This window comes from Gracilinanus agilis, chromosome 3 (genome assembly GCF_016433145.1).
Source record: "Gracilinanus agilis isolate LMUSP501 chromosome 3, AgileGrace, whole genome shotgun sequence".
NCBI lineage: Eukaryota > Metazoa > Chordata > Mammalia > Didelphimorphia > Didelphidae > Gracilinanus > Gracilinanus agilis.
The window spans coordinates 494,426,786-494,453,054 of record NC_058132.1 but is presented as its reverse complement, the minus strand read 5'-3'; the positions used below and the strand labels follow the sequence as shown (position 1 = coordinate 494,453,054).

Here is a 26,269-nt window from a genome sequence, read left to right as displayed (position 1 = left end):
AAGGTAAGGGTTTAAAAAATAAAAGTGGGAGCAGTTATAATGCAACTTTTTCTCAATCTAGAAATATTGGCTGTACTAGGTTCAGCCTCAGAAAGGTATTTTACCCACTCTGATCTGAACCATATATTAGTAATAAGCAAAAATATTAGTGTTCCATTAACACAGGGTAACGGGGCTAACATGGTTTAGAATACTTATCTTGGGTGAATTCATTTTGAGTTTGAGTTGAAAAAAATAAACTTCTTTTTAAAAAAACCTAATACTATGTATTGGTTTCAAGGCAAAAGAGCTAGGGGTTAAGTGACTTGCCCAGGGTCACAGAACTAGGAAGTGCTGAGGCCACATTTGAGCTCAGGATTTCTCTTTTCCAAACCTAAATCTCTATCTACGGAGCCACCTAGCTTTCACAATAAATTATTTTTAAAATCTGAGTTTTGATAAGTAATAAAAGAACCTAAAGGCCATCAGTAGTACTATTTCATAATCATTTTTGATTCATGAAAAATAATTTATTTGAAATTAACTGTAATTTCAGGTAATACAAAAGTCATCTCCATTCTGCAGATGACAGGATTGAAGAATCAAAGAAATTAAATTATTTTCCCAGTCACAGAATAAGTAATGCAGTCAGACCTTGAACCAAGAGTTTCTAAATTTAAATGGAGTATTTTTTCCATGGAGCAAGAAGTCTGGGTAACTAATAAGTTGATACTTCATTCTTAAATATTTAGAAAATTACTTTACTTACTAGTATGACCTAACAACATTTTAAGTCTACTTCAGCAATTTTTATGTATTTTGGAAATTTAAGAGTTTTAGGATAAAAAAGAACTGGGATGGTGGAATCTGTTAGTGCTAGTTAGTGCTATTGTGGAGAAAGTATCAGGCAAAAAGACTGTGAGTGTTTTAAAGCACCGTAGGATTTGTTATGTGTGACTCCCTCTTAGCAGAATTAGGAATAATGGGAATTAATAGAAATATATATTAGAATAATATTGAATTAGAAGAATTAGGAATAATAAGGCTTAGCAGTGCAAATGAGGAAGATTCAATCTGCTAATAGTTAACTAGTAAAACTCATAAATTCCAACTTTTTATTATATATTTTATATGTAATTGTATATAATTATATATATTATATTTTACATATAAAATATATTTTTTATATTGCTAGCATGGACTTAAAAGTTTGGGACACATAAATTTATTTTCTGAATAGCCAAGGATGAAATTGCCACCCTGTAGATTATCCAGACAGAAAGAATATTCTCTTGTCTAAGTTATCCCAGACAACACATTCTTGAAGCTGGTCCCTTCATTGCCCTGAGCAGAATGTTGGAGAGACAGCATCATAAGATGTGTAGTAGAAGGATTAGGCACTGCACTTGGAACATAGGCTCCTATCTCTGACATTTATTCGTTCTTTATCTCTGAGCAAGGCTTTTAACACCTCTTGAGACCCATTTTTTCACCTATAAAATATAAATGAGAGCAATAAACTGTCTTAACTCTTCTTTAAAATTAATTTCTTCAAACTTTTATGTTTCATCTTAGAATCAATACTATATATTGATTTCAAGGCAGAAGAGCAATAAGGGCTAGGCAATGGGGACAGATTGACTTGTCTAGGACTTCACAGTTAGGAGTATCTAAGGCCAGATTTGAAACCAGAACCTCTCATCTCAAAGTCTGTTCCTCTATCCACTGAGCCACATAGCTGCCTCTTGTCTTAACTCTTTTACAGTGTATGAGTAGTAAATGAGAGAATGTATGCTATACAAACTTTATAGTGCCATTTCAATCAATCACTATTTGGGGTTCAAAAGAAGTAGGAATTATTTCTTATGAAATAAGTAATCATAATTTCAGTTAACTGGGATAGCTTTTTTTTCCCAACCAAGAAAGTAGGGACTTATTATATCAGTGCTACACTTAGCCACAAAGAAAACAGTCAGTCAGAAATTACAAAAGGGGGTACCATGACACATGGTCAAGAAGCAGGTAGACCTTGCATGAAAACGTGGAATATCCTTTGTGAGGAAGAAGGCCTTGGTGGTAAGAGCACTTATCTGATGGTAGGTAAAGCTGGCACCGTTCTACAGTGGGCAGTGGCTCCTGAAGGTAAATACTTTATACCTGAAATACCCAAATTAAGACTTTATACCTTATTTAGAAAACTTCAGGACTAAGTTATTTCTTTAGGTGCAGCACTATCTTCTTAGTTCAACTACTCTAGTTCAGTCTAGTATCCCCTCATTTATTCTATATTCTTTACCTCTTGTGAGAAAAAAGGGGTCACAAGTGAGGAGAGGGACACCCTGTTAATATAGTCCTTATTTTAAAAAGAGAGATGGGCCTCCCTTTTATTATAAGTACTGTAATAATGGGGTATCTCTTTTCTAGATATTTTTAAAATACATTCCCAGTGAATGACCATGGTGTTCTGTGTTTGGGGAAAAAAGAAAGCTAAGAGTAGCTAAAGGGAAAGTGAATTATAGGAGCAGCTAGGTGGTAACACCCAGTTACCTAACGCTTACCACTATTCTGTGTTGGAACCATTTCGTTTGTTTTAAATAAAATAAAGTGAATTATAGGTCATGATAAACCTGTCATTTACAAATTTCAAGTGGTTTTTAAATTTTATAAATAATTGAGGCATCTCAAAAGAGTTAGAATGAAAAAATGGCATTTTGTTAGAAATTCTAGATGTAGATGGAATAAAAAGGGAAAGGGATTTACCTAATAAAGAACCCATAATTTCAATGCCTTTTAGATTCCAAAATTCATCTTCTTAATGAAAGTCTGCTCTGTTTTGTTTTAGGATTTTTTTGGTGTAAGCATGGTAGTTCCTTTATTAAGTGTTCATATCAAATCCCTTGGAGCAAGTCCAACTACTGCAGGAGTAGTAGGTAAGTGATGTTAAAGTTAATAAATCAAAAACTAAGTGTCCTTTATAAATGATTGCTTTTTGGTAGCTAAATAATTTTTAATTTAAATGTTGGGGTTGAGTGTAAGATATATTGGCTAATGTGATAGTACAGAAAATGAAAAACAAAAACTGTTTTTTAAACCTCAAACATTACTATGATTTAGATTCACAATGAAAAGAAAAAGTCTGTAATAAAATTCTTGTTCAAATTGATCATTTAGGTAAGGATTTTTATACAAAGCCCAGCAACTCTAAAATAAATATACTTGTGGAAGAGTCTTCATATTGCCCAGCATGTTAAAAGCCTTTTTCAAATTCAGAAATTTTTACTCTCCATTTCACTTTTTTAACACATAAATAAAAATTTCTCCATCTTACTGTTCAAGCATTACAATTCTCATTCTCATAATTCTCAGATTTCATAATCTGAATACTCCCCTTTTTTTCTCTTCTGCTTGTCTTAAATTGTATTTAGTAATCACACCTTTTTGTGACTATACTTCCTGTTAATTTCTGGCACTGGTTAAGTCAGCTCTAATAAGCTGCTATTATATTCTATTTCAGGATCCCTGTATGGTGTTTTACAGCTCTTTTCCAGCACAGTAGTGGTAAGTGTACCTTCTTTTGTACTATTGCATCTTTAAAACATAATTGATGTGCCCATTGATATGATGAAGACAAATGTCCAATGGTACAGTAACACTGATGACTTTATAAAACTTTTAAAAAATCACATTCACAAAAAAGGACACAAGTAATTAGTATTGTGTAAAATAATTTGTTATTGTTCCTTTTAAAAATCTAAATAAGAAATCATTAAATCTTCTAGGTATATTAGGACTCAAGTTAAAATTGAGAACTATGAACTATATCTGAAGTATTAAACAGACTTCTGTGGTATTCATGTACTATGTACTGTGTATGTATCCACATACATATATTTGCATGAATATGTTTATCTGTATATCTGTATATATACATATGCAGTTATTTTTCTAATGGCTGATCAAATATATGCTGTTCTTTTTGACATTTAAAGTCATCTATATATTTGTATCTCTCCATATCAATCTACATAGAGGGATGAAGACATGTATATGCACGTACACATACCTGTTTGATTTCTCTTAATATTATTTAGCTTTCTTTAAACCACTTGATTCTTGCCTTTGTATCCCTAGTATAGTTGCCTGGTATAGTAATAGTACACACAATGAGCAGGCACTGAATAAATGCTGGTTGATCAATTGATTGATTGATTGATTCTATTACATAATTTCAGTAAAGGACCTTTGCTTATGAATCAACTCACTGAAGATATGGTATCTGGGACCTATATTGACCATAATCAATGTTGAACCAATTAAAGGAATAGTTTGAGCAGAGCTGGATCTATTTATCTCTCTCCTTTGACCTCACACCCCAACCTAAGCAGGTGTGTATTATCTCCAAGTCCCATGGAATCATTAGTGTTCATGGTTACTGGACACTTTATTAGAAGGGTACTTTTCAAATTGCCTGGGCTCACAACCCCTAGCTATCTTCATTATATCAGAAATTAACACTCTAGATATGTTCACCTTTTCCACTAGAGATTTTCATTTTAACATCCCTGATTAAGTTTTTCATAAACTGGGGAAATGGTCAGAAACTATCTATCAAGGGAAATACGAACATGTAAAAGGAAAATGAAAGATCTAAGAAATGATTTTGATAGTCAACCTACAGAGAAATGTAATTTGTATCCTTACTTTTCATAGGAATTGGAGAGAAGGTAAGGATTAGTATTAAAGAAGGAAATTTAGATTAATTTGAAAAGTAAAATTAGATGTGCCTAAAATACACATAGTGAAAGCCTTTCTTTTCTGTCTCATAGTGTAGAGGTGACCTCTGGGTTTCTATTATAATTTTACAACTTTAGCAAATAAACTTGCTGATGTAATTGTTGAAGGCTATTCTTGCAGAACACATATGCTCTGTCAGGCCATACCAAGCTGGGAAAGCTTTAGGTAATGGCCTGTGACAGATTTTTTGCCTGGGAACTGAGGACCACCCTGGCTAAATTCAGAAAGACACACTACCAAAGGACTGGTCATCAGGTGAAACTGATGATAATCATCTAAAAAGATAATCTGCATCATTTGAGGAAGTATCAGTGGAAATGAAATCTTAGGACTTTTAAAACATTTCTGCATGAAGCATGGCATGAGCACTTTTTTGACAACCCAGCTGCTGTGGTGAAATAATGAAATAATTAATGAAATAATTATTCCTGCCTCAAATGGGATCTTAAACTCCTATATCCTAAGACAATGGCAATGGATATTATTTTTCCAATAGCAGGACAAATATCTTCCTAACAAAAGTCTAGGTGATTTTCTAAATACCTAGATGTGGGACATGGTCTAAAGATAAGACTTTCTCATTTTAATTTTTTAATATCACTTTCTCATTTAAGTTACAAACCTTTTGTGGTTTTGAGGCCAAGTATTACTTAAATATTTAGAATTAGTATTTCCCCACCTACTATTAACATTCCAACATTCTGACTTCGAAGAGTTTTTTCCAATTCAAAATTCTTTGTAAGATCCACTTTTTAGTCATACTTATTCTTTTGAACTATAACCTCTCAATTTAGTCAAATGTTTGATCATTTTCAATAAGAAAGTCATTCTTACCAGTTACTTGACCACCAAGTTTAATTAAAATGATTAGTCTGACAGACATATATTTAGTGAACAGCTATAATATATATATATTCCTAAAATAATATGTATAAATAATTTTTTAAAAATCTAATCTTAAAGGTACCAAGAAAGCATGGTACTGAAAGAATCCTTATTAATCTCTTTCATAAAATAAATTTAATTTTGCTGGTGAATAAATATAAATTTCTACATGTCACATAATTTAAATGAAATATACCCACATAAAAATTCATTTTATTAAATGCTTCCTCAGGGTTTTGAAAATAAGTTTATATGCCATAGTGTCTAATTTATAATCGTAGATTAATGTTCTCCCTTCAAAGACTTCCTGTAATATGTCTCACTTTAATGTGAACAGAAATTTCACCTATGGTTTAGTATAAGTGGGCAGCGCTAGGTAATAGAATGGATAGAGTGCCAGACCTAGGACCAGAAAGATTCATCTTCCTGAGTTCAAATCTGCCTTCAGACACTTACTAGTAGTTATATGACCCTGGGCAAGTCTTTTAACCCTGTTTGCCTCAGTTTCCTCATCTATATAAAATGAACTGAAGAGGGAAATGGCAAACCACTCCAGGATCTTTGCCAAGAAAACCCCAAATGGGTTCATGGACATGACTGAAAACAACTCAACAACAAATCTTCTATCTGCCTCCTTCTCTTAAGTTTTTCCTCCAAATCTGGCCTTTTGTTTTATTGGCCTATAGCTTCTTTTTTAAATAATTGTATTTAGAATTGTAGACAACTGAAACTTGGGAAACTTTAAGATCATCCAGAAGAAACAAAAGATCAGAGAAATTTAAAGTGTTATGGGCAAGATGTCTTTTGATTTAGAATGTAGCATTTTTCTTACTACAACAGAGTTGCCTCTAAGTAATAGTTTTTCTTTAAAAATAACTTGTTCATTGAAATTACCAATTTAATTTTTAAATCAATAAATAACTTAAAAGGTATTGGTTAATTACAGGATAATTTATTGGCTCTTGTTCTTTGAAATTGACGAGGACCAAAATGACATCACTGTGTCAGAGTCGATGTACATCTGTGTCCAGTTGTGACTGAACAGACCGATATGAGCTCAGAAGGCTCTTTCACTGTTTGGGTACAAATAACCCACATGAACATTTGGGATGGAGAAGTCTAAATTTGTGCATCTCATGTTTCTTTGAGCATCTGAAATTCTACTTGGCTCAAAGAGCACAGTGTCAAGGAATAATGTTTTAATTGTGAGAAGCACATTTTTTTAAAAAGCAAAAAAATGCATTATTATTTTTACTTTTTTTGGAATGGAGTAGAAGTAAGGTCTAAGCTTTTAATTTTATTGATATAGGAAACTCTCCCATGAAGTAACTGTAGATAGCCAACAACTTCTCTGAAACTAATAATCTTAGTTTTCTGGGTTTCTGAGAGGTAAAAGATTTCCACATTGCTACACACCTAATGTGTCATAGGTGGGACTTGAACTTCAAAGACAGCATTATGGAATATAGATTAGTAATCTCTTAACCATATAAAATTAATACTTGGAAGTGTTTATTTTCAGGAAAGAAAGTTTATTGGAACACAACCAGGTTACACATACTTCTATGAGACTCCACCTACTGTATAATTCACTCCCAAAGACCCTAGGATTTCAAGCAGAAAATGACTTCCAAGATCTTCTAATCTAACCCCTTTATTTTACATTTGAGGAACCTGAGGCCACCAGGAGCGAAGCAACTTGCCTATTGTCAAGTGGCAGGAAATATCCGAGCTGGGTTTTTAATACCCTGTAACTCCAGATCCAGGATTCTTTCTATTTATGCCACACCATCTCTCCCAGGAATGTTTCTACCATTTATATGATTTTTTTCTAAGGCTACTGCCCCATATTAAGCTATGTTTTCATAAAACCAATTAATAATATTGGGTAGTTTATGCCTGTGCACCAGAGCAGGCCTCATGCATCATTCAATTTTATTTTTTACTTTACTCTTATTATCTAGAAGATCCTTTTTGAATATTTTCTCTTCATTTTTTCTAGTAATGGGTTCCTCTCCCCCCTTTTTTTTAAAAATTAAAGACAGACATTTTATATTTTCTACTAACTGTAAATAATTATAGAAGCTATGATATACTTCATGAGATTTTTACTGTATTTGTGTAATATGTGTCTTCTATCATGACATGAGCAATGTGAAAATATGTATTGTGTGAAAGTACAGATATAGCCCTTAACAGACTATTTGCCAGCTTGAGAAGGTAGGGAAGGGAAGGAGAAAATCTGAATCTAAAATGTCAGAAAACAATAGTCAAAAATTGTTTCTATGTGTAACTAAAAAAACAAAAACAAAAAAGAGGCTGTGGTACAGAGAACATTCAGTTCCTCCCACAGATGAATTGAGAGCCATAGGTTATTGAATCGAAGTTTCCTTAATCTTTCTCCTAGATCACTCAAACACAAAAGCCACATACTTCTGTATACACAAAGAATGGTGTCCACAAACAGTGTGTACTTTTCTTTACACAGAAAGAACAATAGCAATAAAACTTCCTGGGACAAAATTTGTCTTCATTATCATTTATTTAGATTGGCAACTGTGGGCATGCCTCACATTTGCGCACTACTGGTGGAATTGTGGATTGGTTTAGCCATGATGGAAAGCAATTTGGAATTTTATTCATAAAGTTACTAAACTGACCATACCCTTTGTCCCAATTTGCCATTAAGCTTATATCCCAAAGATATAAAATAAAAAGGACTTATCTCTAGAAAAATATTTACAGCAGCTCATTTTGCAATGGCTCCAAACTAAGAAACCAAGGAGATGACACCTGTTGGGGAATGGCTAAACAAATAATGTTATATGAATGCTTTAGAATATTATTATGTGAATTGTAAGATTTGACAAAGTGGATAGTTTTAGAGGATGAGCATATCTATTAAGTGATACAGAGTGATCAGAAGTAGGAAAACCATTTATACAATGACAATAATATTATAGAGGAAAACAGCTTTGAAACTGATTAATGCAAGGATAAATCATAAATTTAGAAGAGTGAAGATTAATCACACACTCATCTCCTACAAGAGAGGACTTAATGGACTTAAAATGCAAAAAAGAGATAAATTTTTGGATGTGATCAATGTGGGAATTTGTTAGTCTGAACTACACATATTTGTTAGGAGAATTTTGGTGAGGGATTTGTTTGCTTTTTATTTTAATTGTTTGATGGGGTCTGAGAATGGGAGAAATAATAAATACTTGTAAAACACATATATATACACACATATATCTAAATATGTGTATATATGTATATATGTGTTTGTACATATGTGTATATATTTTTAAATTTAATTTAATTTTTTAAAAGTACTTAAGCCTCTTACCTTTTTCAGGGCTGCTGGAGTGATGTAGTAGGAAGACAGTATTCGCTACTTGTGTGTATTCTGCTCAGTGCTCTAGGTTATCTACTCCTGGGCATATCCACTAGCCTATTCTTAGTTGCCATCGCTAGAATCCCCGTTGGTGAGTTCCTTATATACTCCATATTGTCTCTTCCCACTCTTCTTCCTCCAGAGGGTACTGCTGAGAGTTTTCTTCTAGCTATATAGTTTATAGCCCCATAAGACTGGATTTTACCTGCCCTTTTTTTGTTTGTTTCTGCCTCTTTGCCTCACAATCTACTTACTTATGCTTAAAGAAAACCAATTCAATCTCAGATTATTGCATTAGACTTATCTGTCTCCTGCTGCCATTGCCCAACATTTGAGCAAACCTGAATTGCCTGAACATCTGGAATGTGCCAGTTTGTCCTAGGCATCTGTAGAAGATATGCCTCTCCTAGAGGAGTTTCCAGGTTCCCAGCTGGGCCATGAAGCCTCAGGCACAGAGTCATTGGTATGTCTGGGTCTCAGCTTTGAAGCCCTTTATGCAGACTCAACTGTTATTAGTTGATATTGTTAAAAATAGATATTGAGGATCAAAGATCAATTTTTCATGCCAATACTTAGATCTTTTTTAATCCTTTAGACCAGGGATTCTTATCTCGAGGTCTATGAATTTCTTTTAAGTATCTTGAAATTGCATTTTAATATACTTGATTCCTTATAATATTATTTATTTCAATTTATCCATTATAAACTTTTTTTTCTAAGAAGGGATCTATAAACTTTACCAGACTAGAAAAGGGGTCTATCACACAGAGAGACATATTTACCACCCACATATAACAACAGACTTTGCCTAAAGGTGGCTATTTCCATTGAGGATGTCTTTTTTTCAAAATTTTTCATTTCTCCAAGATAAACTTTAACTCAATTAGGACTCTCAAATTCAAGGTTTCCTTTTTTTTTCTTCCTGAATTTGGAAAACCAGTCACTTCTAGTTACAACCCAGATTAAATAGAACATAAATTACATTCCTTTAGAATCATCAGTTTTCATAGTTTCACTCATTAAAGAATGAGATATAGGTCAGTAAACAACTTTAGCACAGCATTCTGTAACAGAGGTCAATAAAATATATTATGTTAACAGTCTTTTATCACCTTCCACTAATATAGTTTGTCTTTATGTTGAAATTTTATTTGCTTAAGAAAAAAATGTGTGTATCAGATGTGAGGATGAGAGAGCTATTGTCACAATACATGACTTTAAAGTCAATGATAATAGGAAAAACAACATTGAGTTAATTTATATTCATTTTTATCATGTAGCCATAATTTCTGCAAACCAATTAAGTACATAATTTTGTACAAAATAACATCTGCCCATTATACTGTAGGAAATTTCTGATATTACTATGAGAATAGTCCTTGTGAAACAGAAACCTAGGACTAACTTATTACCTCAAATCACCCTAGCTAATATTCCCTTTTTGTTCATGATTTCATTTATAAATGTAAAATCAAAGTATCGTGAATAGAGATAATATCATGATGCTATCTTGGTACCTTTAAATAGATGCCCCTTAATATCCAAACTACTCCTGTACTGGTACATCAAATGAAAGGGCATTCCTTGATAATGGAATAGGGAATTCTTTTCTAGAGTTTTACTTATATTCTTGAATTTTAAATATATGCCATTTATCTTTTCCCTCCCACTACTCTCCCATATATATAAAACACAAGGAAAGTGAAGTTACTCTTGGCTTGCTTACACATATTTCCTTCTATAATACAACTCTTTAATTGAATTAATTCATCTCTTTAATTCTATTTGCTTTTATTCAATAAGCCATGTTTAAGTCCTGTTGATCTAGACATTGGTCTAGTCTCTCTGGAAGCAAGGAAAAAAAAAACTAATCCCTATCTTCAAGAAACTGAAATTCTTTGCATGAATAGGAGTAAGGAAGGTATGGAGAAGAAAATAACATACACAAAGATAAATAAATATAAATTATATGCAAAATTAATACAAAATTACTATTTGTGCAAATGGAGGAGGACACTAATAATGATAGGAATCAGGAAAGATTTCTTAGTAGGAGGCACTTGAGCTGAGCAGAGAAAGTGACTGAAATGGAGGTAAGCCATGAAAGACTTAAAAAGCCAACAAGAGGATTATATTTGATTCTGGAAATGATGGGGACCCAGTGGAAGTGATTGAGTAGGGAGGTGACACAACCTGTTTTTTAGGAAAATCACACTGGGAGCAAAGAGGAGGATGAAGGATGGGAAGAGGCTTGAGGCAAGGAGATGGCCAGCCATCAGGCTATTACAATTGTCCAGGTATCAGGTGATGAGGGCCTACACCAGAATAGTGGCAGTGTTAAAGGAGAAGATGGCTTATTTAGTTGAGGTAAAATCAACAGGACTTGGAAAACTGAAGAGAAGTTGAGTATGTCAGGTTTGAAATCTGGATAACTGAGAAAATAAACAGTAATAGGGAAATTCAGAAGAGAGGAGGGTTGTGATTGGAGCTGGAGGAACAGAGAATAAGTTCAATTTGGGTCTTTATACCAAATAGTCTGTGTTTTTAGCCTACGTGTAATAAAGAGGAATTGAAGTTTCTTGAGCAGGGATTCAATGTGGTCATCTCTCATCCTCTGACTTTATACATACTGTAGTAAGACATGAACATCGCCATTTTTTTCATCTTCATTAAACATCTATAGCAGGGGTTGGCGATGTATGGCTCTTTCTTCAGGAGCCATAAAGTCAATTTTTCTCAGGCGCTGTTACAGGAGCGTGCACTGTGAGCACTGTATGGCTCTCACGAAATTACATTTTAAAAAATGTGGCGTTTATGGCTCTCACGGCCAAAAAGGTTGCCGACCCCTGATCTATAGACATAATGTTGTGCACTGAATTTAAATTTTTATGTAGTCTAAAACTTTTGTGTCTGTGTATGTTAATAGGTTAGTATACCATAGCTCAGTCACTAATTTCATCGAACTCCTACTACATGCTGAGAATAACCTGAAGAATATGCAGTTACTTTTATGTTATGTTTTAAATTATGCCTCTCCATGGCAATAACAATTGAGTATGCCAGACCAGCATGTATAGTAGACATATGTAATGGTGCTAGAATGATGTGTTTTGTTTTTCCTTTTAAAAGTTTTCAAAATAGTGTATCTCAATTAAGCCACAGAATTTGTTTTATGCCCCCTTTTATAGGTAGAAAATCCATCAGTGCAGTTTAAGTTGCCATTTGGTTTTATCACATAAATGATGTGTTTTAAACAAATATTGCAGCATAGGAGTCGATTGAAGACCAGACACACCAGAAAGGTTTTCAGACACCACTATTGCCAGAGATCAGAACAGGCCTGGCACAAAGTAGGGAATTCAGACAAGGATTGAAAGTCTGAAGTTTTTCATTTTTGGTGGGATGGGGAGAAAGACAAGAAGTCAAGCAGAAGGTCATTTTTATGGAGGCATCGTAGCCTAAAAGAACAAACCCTGGCTCTGCATTTAGAGACATTTAATATCTCTCTGGTATTGGGGCAAGTCTATGAACTCCCTGGCCCTTTCCTGAGTTTCCGCAAAGGTAAAATAATGGGTTTAGATGAAATTGGCCCCTGAAGTTCTTCCAGATCTAGAGTTATGAGCCCAAGACACTACCAGTAGTTAGAACTCTGAAGAGAATCTGAGCAAAGATAAGAAATTGTTTTCTTAAAAAGTCTTTCCACATTTCTTGTGGGGAGCAGATGCTAACAATGGATCATGAGATCTAAAACATCTCCCTTATTTTACAGATGAGGAAAACTAAGAGATGAAAAAGAGAAGTCATAGAGAGATGAAGCAATTTGACCAAAATATAACATAATTAGTAAATAATTAGCAGAACCGAGTGTCTAACCCAGATCATTTATTTCCAAATTTTTTGAGTTCTGTTTCCACCATGATGTAAAATAAGCAGCTGGTTTTCCTTCAGGGAAGTGATTTCAGCAGCATAGGAGAGGAAGAGGATTGTGGGTTCTCTCTATTCCTGGTTAGGGCCAATGCAGGGCAGCTAGAATTATTGAAAGCCTTACAAAAAATATTCTTTTTCTAAAGGAAACTTCAAATCTTACACAGAATGGCATTTTCTATGTAAGGAACATTTTAGCAAGAGTTCGTTGTTGATTTAAAATTTGTAAATTCCAAACGCATTAAAGCCTTTGCCAGAAATTGTTCTGGTAAACATTAGTGTTAAAAGTACACCTGTATTTTATTATGTATTGTTAAATTAACATACTTCACTCATATGGTAGGAGGTTTTCTATCCTTTTTCATGAATATTTCATTTTTTCTAATTAAATGCAGATATTGTATTCATAGAAATGAAACCTAGCCAGAAATCCTTAACCATATATATGTTTGCTATTTAAAAGTAGAATATTTTGTGGTAATTGAGATTAAATACAGGACAGGAAATGAAATGCTTTCATTTTGGGAAATGTTACTAAACCATTCTGTATCTTAACCTGTAGGTATATTCAAGCACACGCTTTCAATCTCAAGAGCTCTTCTTTCAGATCTGGTTTTAGAGAGAGAGCGCCCGCTGGTAATAGGGAAATTTAATACAGCATCAAATGTGGGTTTTATCTTGGGTCCTATGGTCGGTGGATATCTTACTGAGTTAGAAGGCGGATTTTATATAACATCCTTCATCTGTTTCTCTATCTTCATGCTGAATGCTGGTAAGTTGGGACTTGATCACAAGATAAGTCAATTATTTACAATTAATGTCGATTCATTATACATTGTGAGAATTTATCATAAGGCCAAGTTATGAGTTTGATCCCTGCATGGACCAGCTAGCTTTTTTGTGTGGTTCATGGCCAGAAACTTAATCCATAAACCCTGACAATTCTACTACAAATGCATGTCACATGGGAAACCCAAGAAAGAGAGTATAGATGCATCAGGATAAAACCATCACAATGACCAAAAAAATTATTTCAAGGTTATACTTGTTTGTGGAATCTCAATATATTATTTTACACATAAAATATCACATATCCATGACTTCAAGGGGAGGAATAGTATCAGAGTTCTTTGATTAAAAAAGAGTGATTTAAGGACCCTAGTTTTAATTTTTTCATCAAGCTGTGTACTTTGAGTTTTATCATGTTCCATACTAAATTCTTCTATCTGTCTTTTGCCTACCTGCTATTTTAATTATGATATACTTCTATTACTGTTTTATGTAAAATGCCATAACTCTCTAACCCAAGCAAGTACCACAACCATACTATCGTCCACTTCTTGTAGTTCTGCTGACAATATCCTTTACTATAATCAGCTTTCTTGCTTAAATATTTCTTTTAGATTTTTTTTCTTTCACTCGTTTCTAAACTATGTCTTTTGCCTGGAATAGTCTATAAGTGATTATGCAAAATTCCTTCACATTCATATTGAAATCTTCATTCTGTGAAAGTTAGAGAAACTCTCAAAATTGTAAGTGGAAGAACTCAAGAGGGCTTCTTAACACTTTCTCATATGCTGAGTTTTCTGTTGGAATTATGCAATAAATATCTAAGGAGAGGTTACCATATGTTGACATTTGCTATACTAACCCCACATCTCTTTGGATCCTACTGCCTTTCCCAAATGGTGACCAGTTCTTATACTTTATTGTCAACACACACCTATTGTGTGCATGACACAATGGAGAGATATAAAAGTAGATGATAGCCCTGCCCTTAAGGAACATATGCTATAGTTGGAAAAACAACATACATATGTGAAATTAAAATAATACAAAGCAATTCCAAATGCCTGCAAAGGCAAAATAATGTAGGTAAGAACTATATTTTAAGTTGTCAAGTCATATTAGTCAAGAAGGATTCCCAGAGTAGGTTTATTATGCATGGGATTTGAAGGAGGTGTATATGAACATTAATGGTTTAAGGGGTGAGGATAGGAAAGTTCAGCTGATGGAAATGGAATAATGCATAACTCACCAGAGTCAGCATGGAGTAAATAGGAATTGAAGTAAAGAGGTAAAGAAAGTAGCTTGTTGGAGTAGAGGAGGGGAACTGACGAGAAATGAGATCAGATAATGAAAATCCTAGAACCAAAAGCACAATTTAGATCAAACATAATGGGAAATAGGAAGTCATTGAAAGTTCTCTACCTAAGCAGTGAATGGTGAACCTTTTATTTGAGGAGATTATTCTAGTAGCAGAATTTTCCTATTCTAGAAGGAAATAGATTGAAGCAGGAAGATCTGCTGGGAGTGAGGGGTTCTCAATATAGACTCAGACAGAATAGAAGGAGGGGGTCTGTAGAAATTATTTTGACAAATACAATTGGTGCAGCATTAGAGAAGTAGCCATTTGGCATCTAAGGACATCCTATTAAGTACACTCATCTCTCCCCCTATATTGGCAGGTCTTGTCTGGATATTTCCATGGAATGACACAAACCTGAGCAGGATGAAGAATAGCCAACAGACTAGCCACAAATTTCCTTCAGACCTTCTGAAAAAGACAAAAAACAAGTTGCAAGAGACTCCAGCAGCCAATGGTGCCATCACACCTCGAGCAGTGACTTGGCAGCTCTGGATTCAGATCATGTCTGTGCTGAGAGATATCAAGAACGTGATATTCTCTGAAATGTGGGACATCTTTTCCGTGCGCTTCCTGATGGCCCTGGCTGTCATGCTGTACCATAGTAACTTTGTTTTGGCAATAGAGGAGCGCTTCGGGATGAAACCCAGGCTGACCGGATACATTATCAGCTACAGCAGCGCCCTGGGAGTGTTTGCAGGCTTTGTGCTGGGACCAATAATGAGACTTTATAAGCACAACACCTACACCATTCTGTTGCACTCTAGTCTCCTCACCTGTGTCCTGTTGCTGCTTTACTCCACCACGCTCAGCATCTGGGTGGTCATCTTCTGCTCCACTCTCCTGTCCTTCTCCACTGCTATTGGCAGGATCTGCATCACAGACCTTCAGCTGACTGTGGGTGGGGCTCAGGCTAGTGGGACTCTCATAGGCCTTGGTCAGTCCGTGACGGCTGTGGGCCGCATCATCGCCCCTCTCCTCTCAGGAGTTGTCCAAGAATTCAGTCCCTGTGGTCCCCCTAGCCTGGGCTCTGCTTTAGCGTTAGTGGCTATCTTCATCATGGTGTTAAACAAACCTTGTTACAGTAGTGATCAAAGTGCCAAGCTCAAAAGCCTATAAGATAACTTCCATCGAAAGAGAATGACATGCCAAATGAGCCAGGGGCAAAGGAAATGATGTTTGAGAGTACCCTGGAAGTATATCTTAGGAGCAAAATATGCCTTTCAAGAAAAATTCCTGCCACAGGATTCCCTTGAGACATGACTAAGAGGGTAGAAGGTCAGCCAAGATGAGTCTTCCCTGAAATTCTGTATTCTTGTGTTGCTGCATTACTTGGTGTTGGGGTCAGGGAAAGGGGGATCTTCAGGTATGTCTGAAGCATTACTATTGGGTTCCTGATGAAGCTCCTGGGTTTCTGCAGACATCGCAGCCCCCAAAACAGATGACAGAATGTTGATAGTCCCAGTTCAGGGAAAACGTTCACCAGGAGAATGTGTCCCTAGGAGTTCCATCTGCTGCTTGTCCAACTACCATTTTTAAAGAAAATGAGATCCTGGCTGTTGAACTTTGGAGGGGCTCGTAGAATACATACAAGCAGACTTTTTGAATGGATTGCCAAAGCAAGATTCTTGGGAGAATGGAAGTAGCTACAAGGACTTGCCCACTAAATGAAAATAAAAGTGCACTTTAAGATAAACATCTATAATTGGGTGGGTGGCAATGATATCTTATTTATATAGCTTGTCCTCTCCATGGAAATTCCAAAGAACTTAAGGAGAAAGACAACTCCCATTAAATCAATTTGTTGTCTTTTGAGTAGAATGATTTATTTCCTATCCTTGATTGATTTTGGAGATTTTCTTAAGATTGTGTTTATACAAAGCCGTATATTAGAAATTTATCAATTCTTACTGTTGAAATGTGGAAGGTTACATGGATTCTTTGATCCTGTCCCATATGTTAAGTTTTATCTGTACCATTCCTGTCAGAAGATTTCCTTAGGACTTGACTAAGAGTGCTGAAGGTCAGCCAAGATGAGTTTTACCTGAAATTCTGTATGCTTGTGTTGCTACATTACATAGGGAATCGAATATTGCCTAAATTAAGTTAAGGAAACCTTATTAATAATAGGGCAGTGTCATCAGGTAAGATGTCACATCTCATATGTTATTGAATGATATAAAGGAACCTTAAGATTATTTTGAAAACCTGCTTACTATGCATGAACCCCTCACCTGGGACCAGGAGAGATTTTCAGTATTTGTCAAGGGGAAATAATACAATTTCCCTTAAACCTAATGTCTTTGTTGCATACTTAAGTTACATTTGTTTGTGTACTATTTCAGAGCCCAAGAGTGAACTCAAGACCAAGTACGTGCCAACAGATGGGTGTGAGAAAGTTTTCCTAACAGGGACTTGTACATACTTACTCAAATGTAGGTTTGAATTCATGGTTTGACAAATTAGATTCTGTCTGTGACCTAGGGCGAGCCAGTTAACCCCAGTGGTTTCTGACAACTATCTAAGATTATATTTTGCAGATGCCTTTTTCATTGGTAGATACAAGTTCTTACATTGATAAAAATCCCAGGCCTAGTTTAAATATATCATGTAACATGATTTTAATATAAATATGTAATTTTAATGATGCTTTTTTAAAACAAAATGTACTTTTCAAACAAATATCTTAACAAACCCACCTAGACTTTTGTTTCCCCAAAACAATGACTAAGTGCAGGATTCTTTTTCAGAAAGGAGACATGGTGAAGATGAAGAGATGTTTTCCTAGGTTAGAAGTTTTTTTTCCATTTCCTCCTACTATAAGGATGATATTTATTCAATCACTTGTGATTGAACTGAAGAAGTCAAACCTGTAATAATTAATTCCATAAATATTTATGAAGCACCTTCTGGATACATAGGAAAGATACAGATGCTCTTTTAGGTTTCTTATACTTTTATTGGGATAAGGGCACATAGAATCATAGACTTAGAGCTGGAGAGGACCTCAGGTGTCACTCATCCAACACCATCATTTTACAGATGTGAAAACAGGACCAAGTGGGAAGCAATGTGACTAATTCTCTCTGAGCCTCACCTTTCTCATCTGTAAAATGAGGAAATTAGACAAAGTGTATCTCTACAGTGCTTTCCATTTCTGGATTTACAATTCTTAGATCCATGAACAAGAGGAGAGTTCTGTACAGTAAAGAATGGAGGACTGAGAAGTATAATAGAAAAATCAAGGGAAAGAGGCTGTGAAAAGAATTGCTGAATATATCCTACGTTGTTATCTTCTTTGCTCACACAAACAAAATGGCAGTTTTTCTAAGGAGATTGTCAAATTTAGGCATATTTTTATAAATAGAAATTGATTTTAGCTATATCTAAAGTCACCATCCTATTATATCTATGATGCTGTTAGGATGCATAAAGCAAAATATCATAAATAAGTGTCCAAACAGAGAGATCCAGAATTTGACCTTTTTTTAATGGATAAAATGGCTAACAAGTTAGACAGCACTTTAAGGTTTGTGAAGCACTTTTCCATGTTATATCATTTCATCCTTACATCAACCTTGTGAGGTAAGTGTTCTTATACCCATTTTACAGATAAGGAAACAGGTTAAATTACATGCCCAGGTTCATTTAGTTAGTTGTTAGGATTAGAACTCATATTTTCCTGACTCTAAAACTGGCATTCATTCCACAGATAAAATGAAGCATTCCTTCTGTATGTATTCCACAGCAATATTTTTACTCTTTAATAGATTTTAACTTGGAGTTTCCATGGATATTTTCTTGAGATATTTCTTAAATGTTAATCCATTAAGAATTTGGAATATATGTTCTCAGGGAGATACCAACTGATGCTATCTGCTATTAAAGTTCATATTTATTTGTTTTGTCTTGAATGACTTTTGAAATATTTTTCCAAAATACATTATTATTGACTTCTTAAAACAAAATAAACTATTAATATGAAAAAATCTGAAGAAAATGTCATCCTTCCCTTTACAGTTTTTATTCTCTTAGTTTTCTTACAGCTCTTGTTTCCTACAATTCAAATAATCTGCCCTCCAATCCAGTCAGGCCTTGACTCCTATGACAACTTTCCCTTATAATCAGAGCTTGAACTACACATTTAATCAAGCACCCACTTAATGCTTACAGAACAGTACTTGTCATTGTGAGCAATAATAGTAGATAATATTTATATAGTGCTTTAAGGTTTGCAAAACCATATGTATATGTGTGTGTTTGTGTTTGTGTGTGTGTGTGTGTGTGTGTGTGTGTGTGTAAAATGTGATCACCACAACAACCCTGTGAAGTAGGTGCTATTATACCCATTTTTCAGATACGCCTGGGAGTAAAGGTTAAGTGATTTACCTATAGTCTGAGGGAGGCACTAGATTTTATTGACTTCAGCTTTAGTGTTTATTCACTATACTACAAATACTTTGTATATATCTGAAACTACGTTTACAAGTAAAATGAACAATTTAAGTCAGGGTAAAGTAATTTCCAAAATAGTTGTATAGCACTCTTAGAGGCTCAAGAGTAAACCTAGGAAGGGAGGTTGTGGAAAAAGTGGAACTTAACTTTGAAGCACAGGAATGTTGAGACTATGAAAAGAAGCTGGTGTAATGGACATTATCAAAAAAGGAGAAAGGAATGTTGGATTGGGATGGACAACATGGCCAGAACATCAAGCTGCTAATTTGGCTAATCAGTCCATATAAGATGAGTGGAAATTTTCATAGAGGACGATTGAATGATTCAATTGATGAAAATAAGTCATAGACAAATTGTAGAGTTTTTCTTGAATAGTCTAGACTTGATCTTGTAAGCAGTGGGAAAAGCCATCAGAAGTTTTTGCCTAGGGAATGAATAAAATGATAGAAAAAATATAAATAGAAAATTACCAAGTTGGAGGGAGTAGTCTACAAGAAAGTAAAGGGTATATGTGTGCGGTCGGGGGAGGGTTTGTGGGTGTTTCAGCAAGCAGATCCATAGGTATTGTCACTCTGGGCTTATGAGAATGCAGCTCTCCCTCAGACCTGTGACCAGTGGACCATTAAAGACTTATTTATACGTGAATCAACTGTAGGTGGAAGTAGTGGGTGACTAACATTTTAAAGTTGTTGGTGCCTTTGGGTCAATCTCCTTATGTTGAAGATATCTCCTTGATGGCTAAAACTTCACAGTGTGAAGTTGCTTTAAATTCTCATCTCTATTCCAACATCAATGACCATAAATTGTTGCTAATCACATTTTAGTGACAATGAATTCCCAGACTTTCTTGTATATCAGGTTTAACAAGGAAAGGATATGAAAGTGATGTGTGCCTGAGAGGAGTAGGTTGGGGACACCAAAGAAGAATGGGAAAGGGGCAGAATTGGGAGTTGGGAAACCCAAAAATAGGAACAACAATAATGATAATAATATACAATAGATAATTCACAGTATTTTTATAATATTTTAATGTTTACAAAGTACATGCATTTTCTCATTTTATCTTCATAAAAGCCCTGTGAGATAAATGCTTTTAGAATCTCCACTTTAGAAATCAGGAAACTAAGTCTGAAGTTATTTGTCAAAATTACACACCAATATGTATCTGAGACTGGAATTAAACTTGGATCTTCCTAATTCCAGACCTAACAACTATGCCACTAGCCAACCTTTGGCTGCAGAAAAGTTAAAGAACATGAAATATTAGAAATAAACTTCTTTTGTGTTGATATTGGAATAACTTTTTGAAAGGCATTAGATTTTTCAGAAACAATATCTGGTAGCTTTAAAAAAAAGAAAAAAAAGAATATGTTCTAGCTGCCAAACTTCATTTAACTTACAATTTTTCCTGTGGCTGAGCTGATGCTAGTTGAAGTCAAAAAAGGTATGGACAACAGAGGGGAAGCAGATTAAGGGGGATGGGAGTGGGGAAGACAGATTCAGGGAAGAAATACATGGTGTATTATTTGTCCTTAAAACTACCTCATGTTAGCACTTCACTGGGATTTTATGACAACCTTTACATTGGGAAATTGGTCTGTTTCATACCACTGAAAGCTGTCTTAGAATTCTCTCCTGCGGATAATTATATATATATATATATATATATATATATATATATATATATATGCCAGTTCTCAATTAAAAAAAAAAACTTCAAATGTGATTACAGGAAATGTCAATCATTTTAACAAATCCAAAATCTGGGTGTTCACCAGATTCCTCAGAATTTTCATCTAAAACACATGTAAGTGCATAAATCTTATTTTTTCTAAGACCTGGCATAGTCTTCTAAAACAATGTTGAGATTATAGTAGAGATCTAATTATTTAGAATGGCATATGAGATTTTTCTTCCTGCAGCAGGGGAGGGAACAAGGCATTAATAAAACTCATTAAGAAGGTATTTTTAAAATAAACAAGCCCAAACTTTGGATTTTGAAACTAAAATCAACTACAAAAAATATTATGCTTAAAATACTAATTATTATAATTATACGTNTATATACATATATATACACACATATATACATATAGTCTGAAGTCTGAAGTGAGGAAGACTCATCTTTGTTAGTTCCAATCTGGCTTCAGATACTAAGTGTGACTCTAGGAAAGTAGCTTAACTCTGGTTGCCTCAGTTACCTCATCTACAAAATGACCTGAAAAAGTAAATGGCAAACCACTCCAGTATCCCTGCCAAAAAATCCTCAAATGGGGTCATGCATAGACAGACAGGACTGAAAATGCTTAAACAACAACAAATGGCCACTGTGGCCTACTTTGGTGACTTATGCTGGCCTGTGGAAATGATCCCACTCTTAACTATCATTACTTTTTGAGTGCCAACTTGAATGGAGAGGCCACTCAGTAATGAATTCTTTAGCCATGACAATTGATAAAGAAACACACAGTCCAACATGTCCTCCTTCAGCTTCTTTGGTGATAGAAAAAAAGTCCAAACGTGCTAGGCATCAGAGCATTTTTAGATAGACTTTAAGCATCAATTTAGTTGCTGGTGATAATTTGTGTGTGAGATACTTGCCCAGCAGCCAATAAATGGATATTAGAGGAATGGCATCACTGATCTTGACAGTCTTGGTACTCATGAAACCAGAAGATAACCAAAAAAGATCTCGAAAAAGTGGCAGCTAAATTTAAAGATGATTCATAGACTCCCTTTTGAGAAACAAAGGAGTTGGCGATGTTCATTTTATTGTGCATCTAAAGCAGGCTTTCTTTACTGGGGATCCATGGAGCATTAAGGGATCTGTGGATAGATTTGGGAAGAGGGTCTATGAACTCAAACAAAGAACAAATGCATCACCTTTCAATTTTTAAACTTCTAACTGAAGTTTTGCTTTTTCTTCAAAAATGGATTTTTAAGGAGGAGAGAGTTGGCTCAGTGTATTGAGAACCAGGCTTGGAGATGGGAGGTCCTAGATTCAAATCTGTCTGAGTACACTGCCCAGTTGTATGACCCTCGGCAAGTCACTTAATGCCAATTACCCAACCTTTACCATCCTTCTGCCTTAGAACTGATAATTAGCATCAATTCAAAGACAGAAGATAAGATTGTTTTTGTTTGTTTTTAATGAAATATTGTTCTGAAAAGGAGGTCATAGATTTCACCAGCCTGCCAAAAGTGTCCTTGAAACAAGATTAGGAACCCCTGACCTAAAGGCAACAGGAAACAGATGTAGCAGTTTAGTTCTTGCTTGTTCATTGCCATTCTCTCCTAGCTTCATTCGCCTGGTTTATATAGCAGGATGTATTACACTTGGGCAGCAGAAGGAGAGGACTAAATCTCACAGGGAACACAACAGGGAGTTATAAAGGTTAAAAAAATATTAAAGAAAATGGTGCCTGCTCAATTGGAGCTCTACTTTCATCCTCTCTGGTTACCTGGACATGACTGTGATGCCCAAGCACTGTGGCTCTGTAGCCTCCCTTTTGAAACTTTCCCAAAAGAACAAAAGACACCTGGAACTGAGAGAGAACCACACCACCCTCTGGAGAGACCATGGGAGAATTCAGAGTTCTTGTACTGAATCTACATGATAGTGAGCCAACACTATAGGGTTAGTGAGTGAAAAAGACTGATGAGGGTTAAGAAGAAACATACAGAGGAATTCAAACAATTACTGTGTTAGTGTTATTTGCTTTTATGTACTACAAGCCTGTCTACAGTTGGCAGGAGAAGAAACATACTATGAAAGAGAACCAACTTCACCTTCCTCTTCAACAGTGAATAAGTCCAGAGAGTTATAAAACTGTGTTTACTCTCAGACCCAGCAATGGCAAGTTTGTTTTCCAACAAGATCAGGGGAAAAGGAAAAGAACCTCTTTGTTCCAAATTATTTATAGCCACTCTGTAGTGGAAAAGAACTGGAAATCGAGGGGATGTCCATCAATTAGAGAATGACTAAATAAACTGTGATATATGATTAGGATGGGATACTACTGTGTTGTAAGAAATGATGAGTAGATTAATTTCAAAAAATCAGAAAAGACTACATGAAAATGAACAGTGAAATGAGTAGAATCAAAAGAATATTATATTTACCTACAGATTTCATATTTGAAGAATAATTTTTGAATTATAAAAAGTACCTCTGGAGAATGAACTGAAAAATGGAAACCCAAAAGACAGATTTATACATATCTATTTGCCAGAAGATGCATTCTATGGTGCAGAGTGGATGAGATACCTGGAAATAAATTCTATTTAAAAAAAGAAACAACAGGAAAGATGCTGAGTAATGGGTACTTCCTTCTGGGCAAAAGAACTCCTTACACTTATCTTCCATGCCTCTTTCTCCTTGACCTCTGGCCTTATCATCTGCTGTTTACTCCAAAGATCATGAAACCTTTTCACCCACCCTTCAGTGACACACTCTGGATCTCCAGCCTTCAACTCCATCCAAAGAACCCCCAGGCTTTCCTTTTTGCCCCCGACCCTCCTAATGGTAACATTTCTCCCCATTAAAATGTAAGCTCCTAGAGAATAGGCATTTTCTCATTTCTCTTTTTGTAGTCTTATCTCTTAATGGAAGTTCTTTTTCATTAAGTATTTTATGATAGTCTGATTATGGAATCTGGAAGTGAAGAAGACTTGAGTTCAAATCCTACCTCTGACAATATATTGGCTGTGTAACCAAGAGCAAGTGACAAGTTCTCAGAGCCTCATAGACTATGTGACTGAGCATGTGGCAATCTGCACTGTATTAAGACATCTCCACATTGGAACTTCCTATAACAATGCAGTCACAAGTCCAATAAAAAAGTCTGGATATTGGATAGATATCCAAAATAATGGATATGCCTATAGATAAGTTTTGGATAAGCATTTCTTTGTAATTGATCTTGAGAAACCCACTGAAATGCTGTAGAACCAAGATAAAGAGGTAATTCTTAAAATGGGTTGGGGCAGTTAGGTGATAGAGCCCAGGTCAGGAGTCTGGAAGACCTAGGTTCAAATCTAGCCTCAGAAATGAATTGTGTGAACCTGGGCAAGTCATTTAACCTTGTTTGCCTCAGTTTCCTCATCTGTAAAATGAGCTAGAGAAGGAAATGGCAAACCACTCCAGTATTTTCGCAAAGAAAACCCTAAAAGGGGTCATGAAGAATTGGATACAACTGAACCCCACCAATAACAAAAGGAGAGGGATGAATTATGATCTGATTGGAAAACATAATAAACCTTAGATTATTGATTATTTCACAGAGCAGGCAGAGACATGGAGGGGAAGCCAATCTCTCTTGCTGAGAGGCACTGAAGTTTATGGGTTGTCCCAGAAGCCCCTCTGGTGATACACATGATAGACAGGGCTGAGTGCTCAGTTAGCAGTATATGCCTCAGTCTTTACTGCTAAAGAGTATTAGACAGGCATCTGCAGGTGATGTGCACAATGTCACTGGACACATTCTTCTATGGCTATGCTCATTTGTACATTTGCAAAAAGACCAACATGAAAATAATGGGATGTTGGGAACCAACTTCAGTTGCTAGTTCAGGAGGCTGGGAAATCAATTAATCATTAGATATTTGTTAAGTGACTACTATGTGCCAGGCACTGTGCTAAATAAATAAAGGGATACAAAAAGAAGCAAAAAACATTCCTTGCCATCAAGAAACATGCAATCTAATAGGGGAGACACACAAGCAAATATATAATAGCAAGCTATATACAGGATAATATAGGAACAGAATTGGAAGTAATTAAAAGAGGGAAAGCACTGGAATTAATAAGGGATGGCAAAGAGATGGTAATAGCAGGTGTGATTTTAATTAGGACTTAAAGGAAGTCATGGAGGTTAGTATTTAAGAGAGATGAGTGTTCCAGCATGGGGGACAGCCAGAGAAAATGCCTGGAGCTAAGAATTCTGGAGTGTCTTGTTCCTGAAACAGCCAAGAGGCCAGAGTCACTGGACTGAAGAGTACACATAAGGGAAGAAGGTGTAAGAAGAATGGAAAGGTAGAAGGGAAGGGCTTTAAATGCAGACACACAGCATTTTGTATTTGCTCCTGGAAGGAATAGGAAGCCTTTGGAATTTGAGTAGGGATGTGATATGATTAAATCTGGACTTTAGTTTTAAGAAAATCACTTTTGTGATTGAGTGGATTAGAGCATGGAGAAACTTGAAACTTGAAACAGGAAGGTCTACCAATAGGATATTATAATAATTGAGGCATGAGATGATGAGGACATGCCCAAACATACTGGCAGTGTCAGAAAAGAGAAGAAGTTGTATTCAAGAGATGAAGACCCAAAGAAGAAAGTTCTGACAACCAAAGAACTTGATACTATCATATGGTTCAACATCAGAAACCAATATTGTCTTATTAGTGGGAATAATATTTAAGTAGATTCATTACGATCTCATTTTCTGCTGTATCCTAGGGACCATGGGACCTTTCAGATTCAAAACTGAAACCTCTCTCTGTGTTCTCTCCCCCTATTAGAATGTGGTCTCCTTGAGGACAGAAGCCACCTTACATTTCTATTTTTATCCCCAACACATAACATACAATACTTTGAACATAGTAAATTCTTAATAATTTTTTCATTCATTCATATTCTGGATATGAGTAGGCTGCAACATGTTGCATATGAAGAATTAAGCAAGAGA

The 26,269-nt window shown here is 35.3% G+C and overlaps 1 protein-coding gene across 1 annotated transcript; it reads left to right on the top strand.

Annotated features, from left to right (window-relative positions):
• Window positions 1-2,824: 2,824 nt before the first annotated feature.
• On the top strand, window positions 2,825-16,804 carry MFSD9 (major facilitator superfamily domain containing 9). Its single transcript, XM_044667052.1, has 5 exons — window positions 2,825-2,909; window positions 3,494-3,537; window positions 9,017-9,146; window positions 13,542-13,751; window positions 15,448-16,804. Exons 1-5 carry the CDS (start codon window positions 2,840-2,842, stop codon window positions 16,242-16,244), a joined length of 1,251 nt encoding a protein of 416 aa, XP_044522987.1. The 5' UTR covers window positions 2,825-2,839; the 3' UTR covers window positions 16,245-16,804.
• Window positions 16,805-26,269: the final 9,465 nt, after the last annotated feature.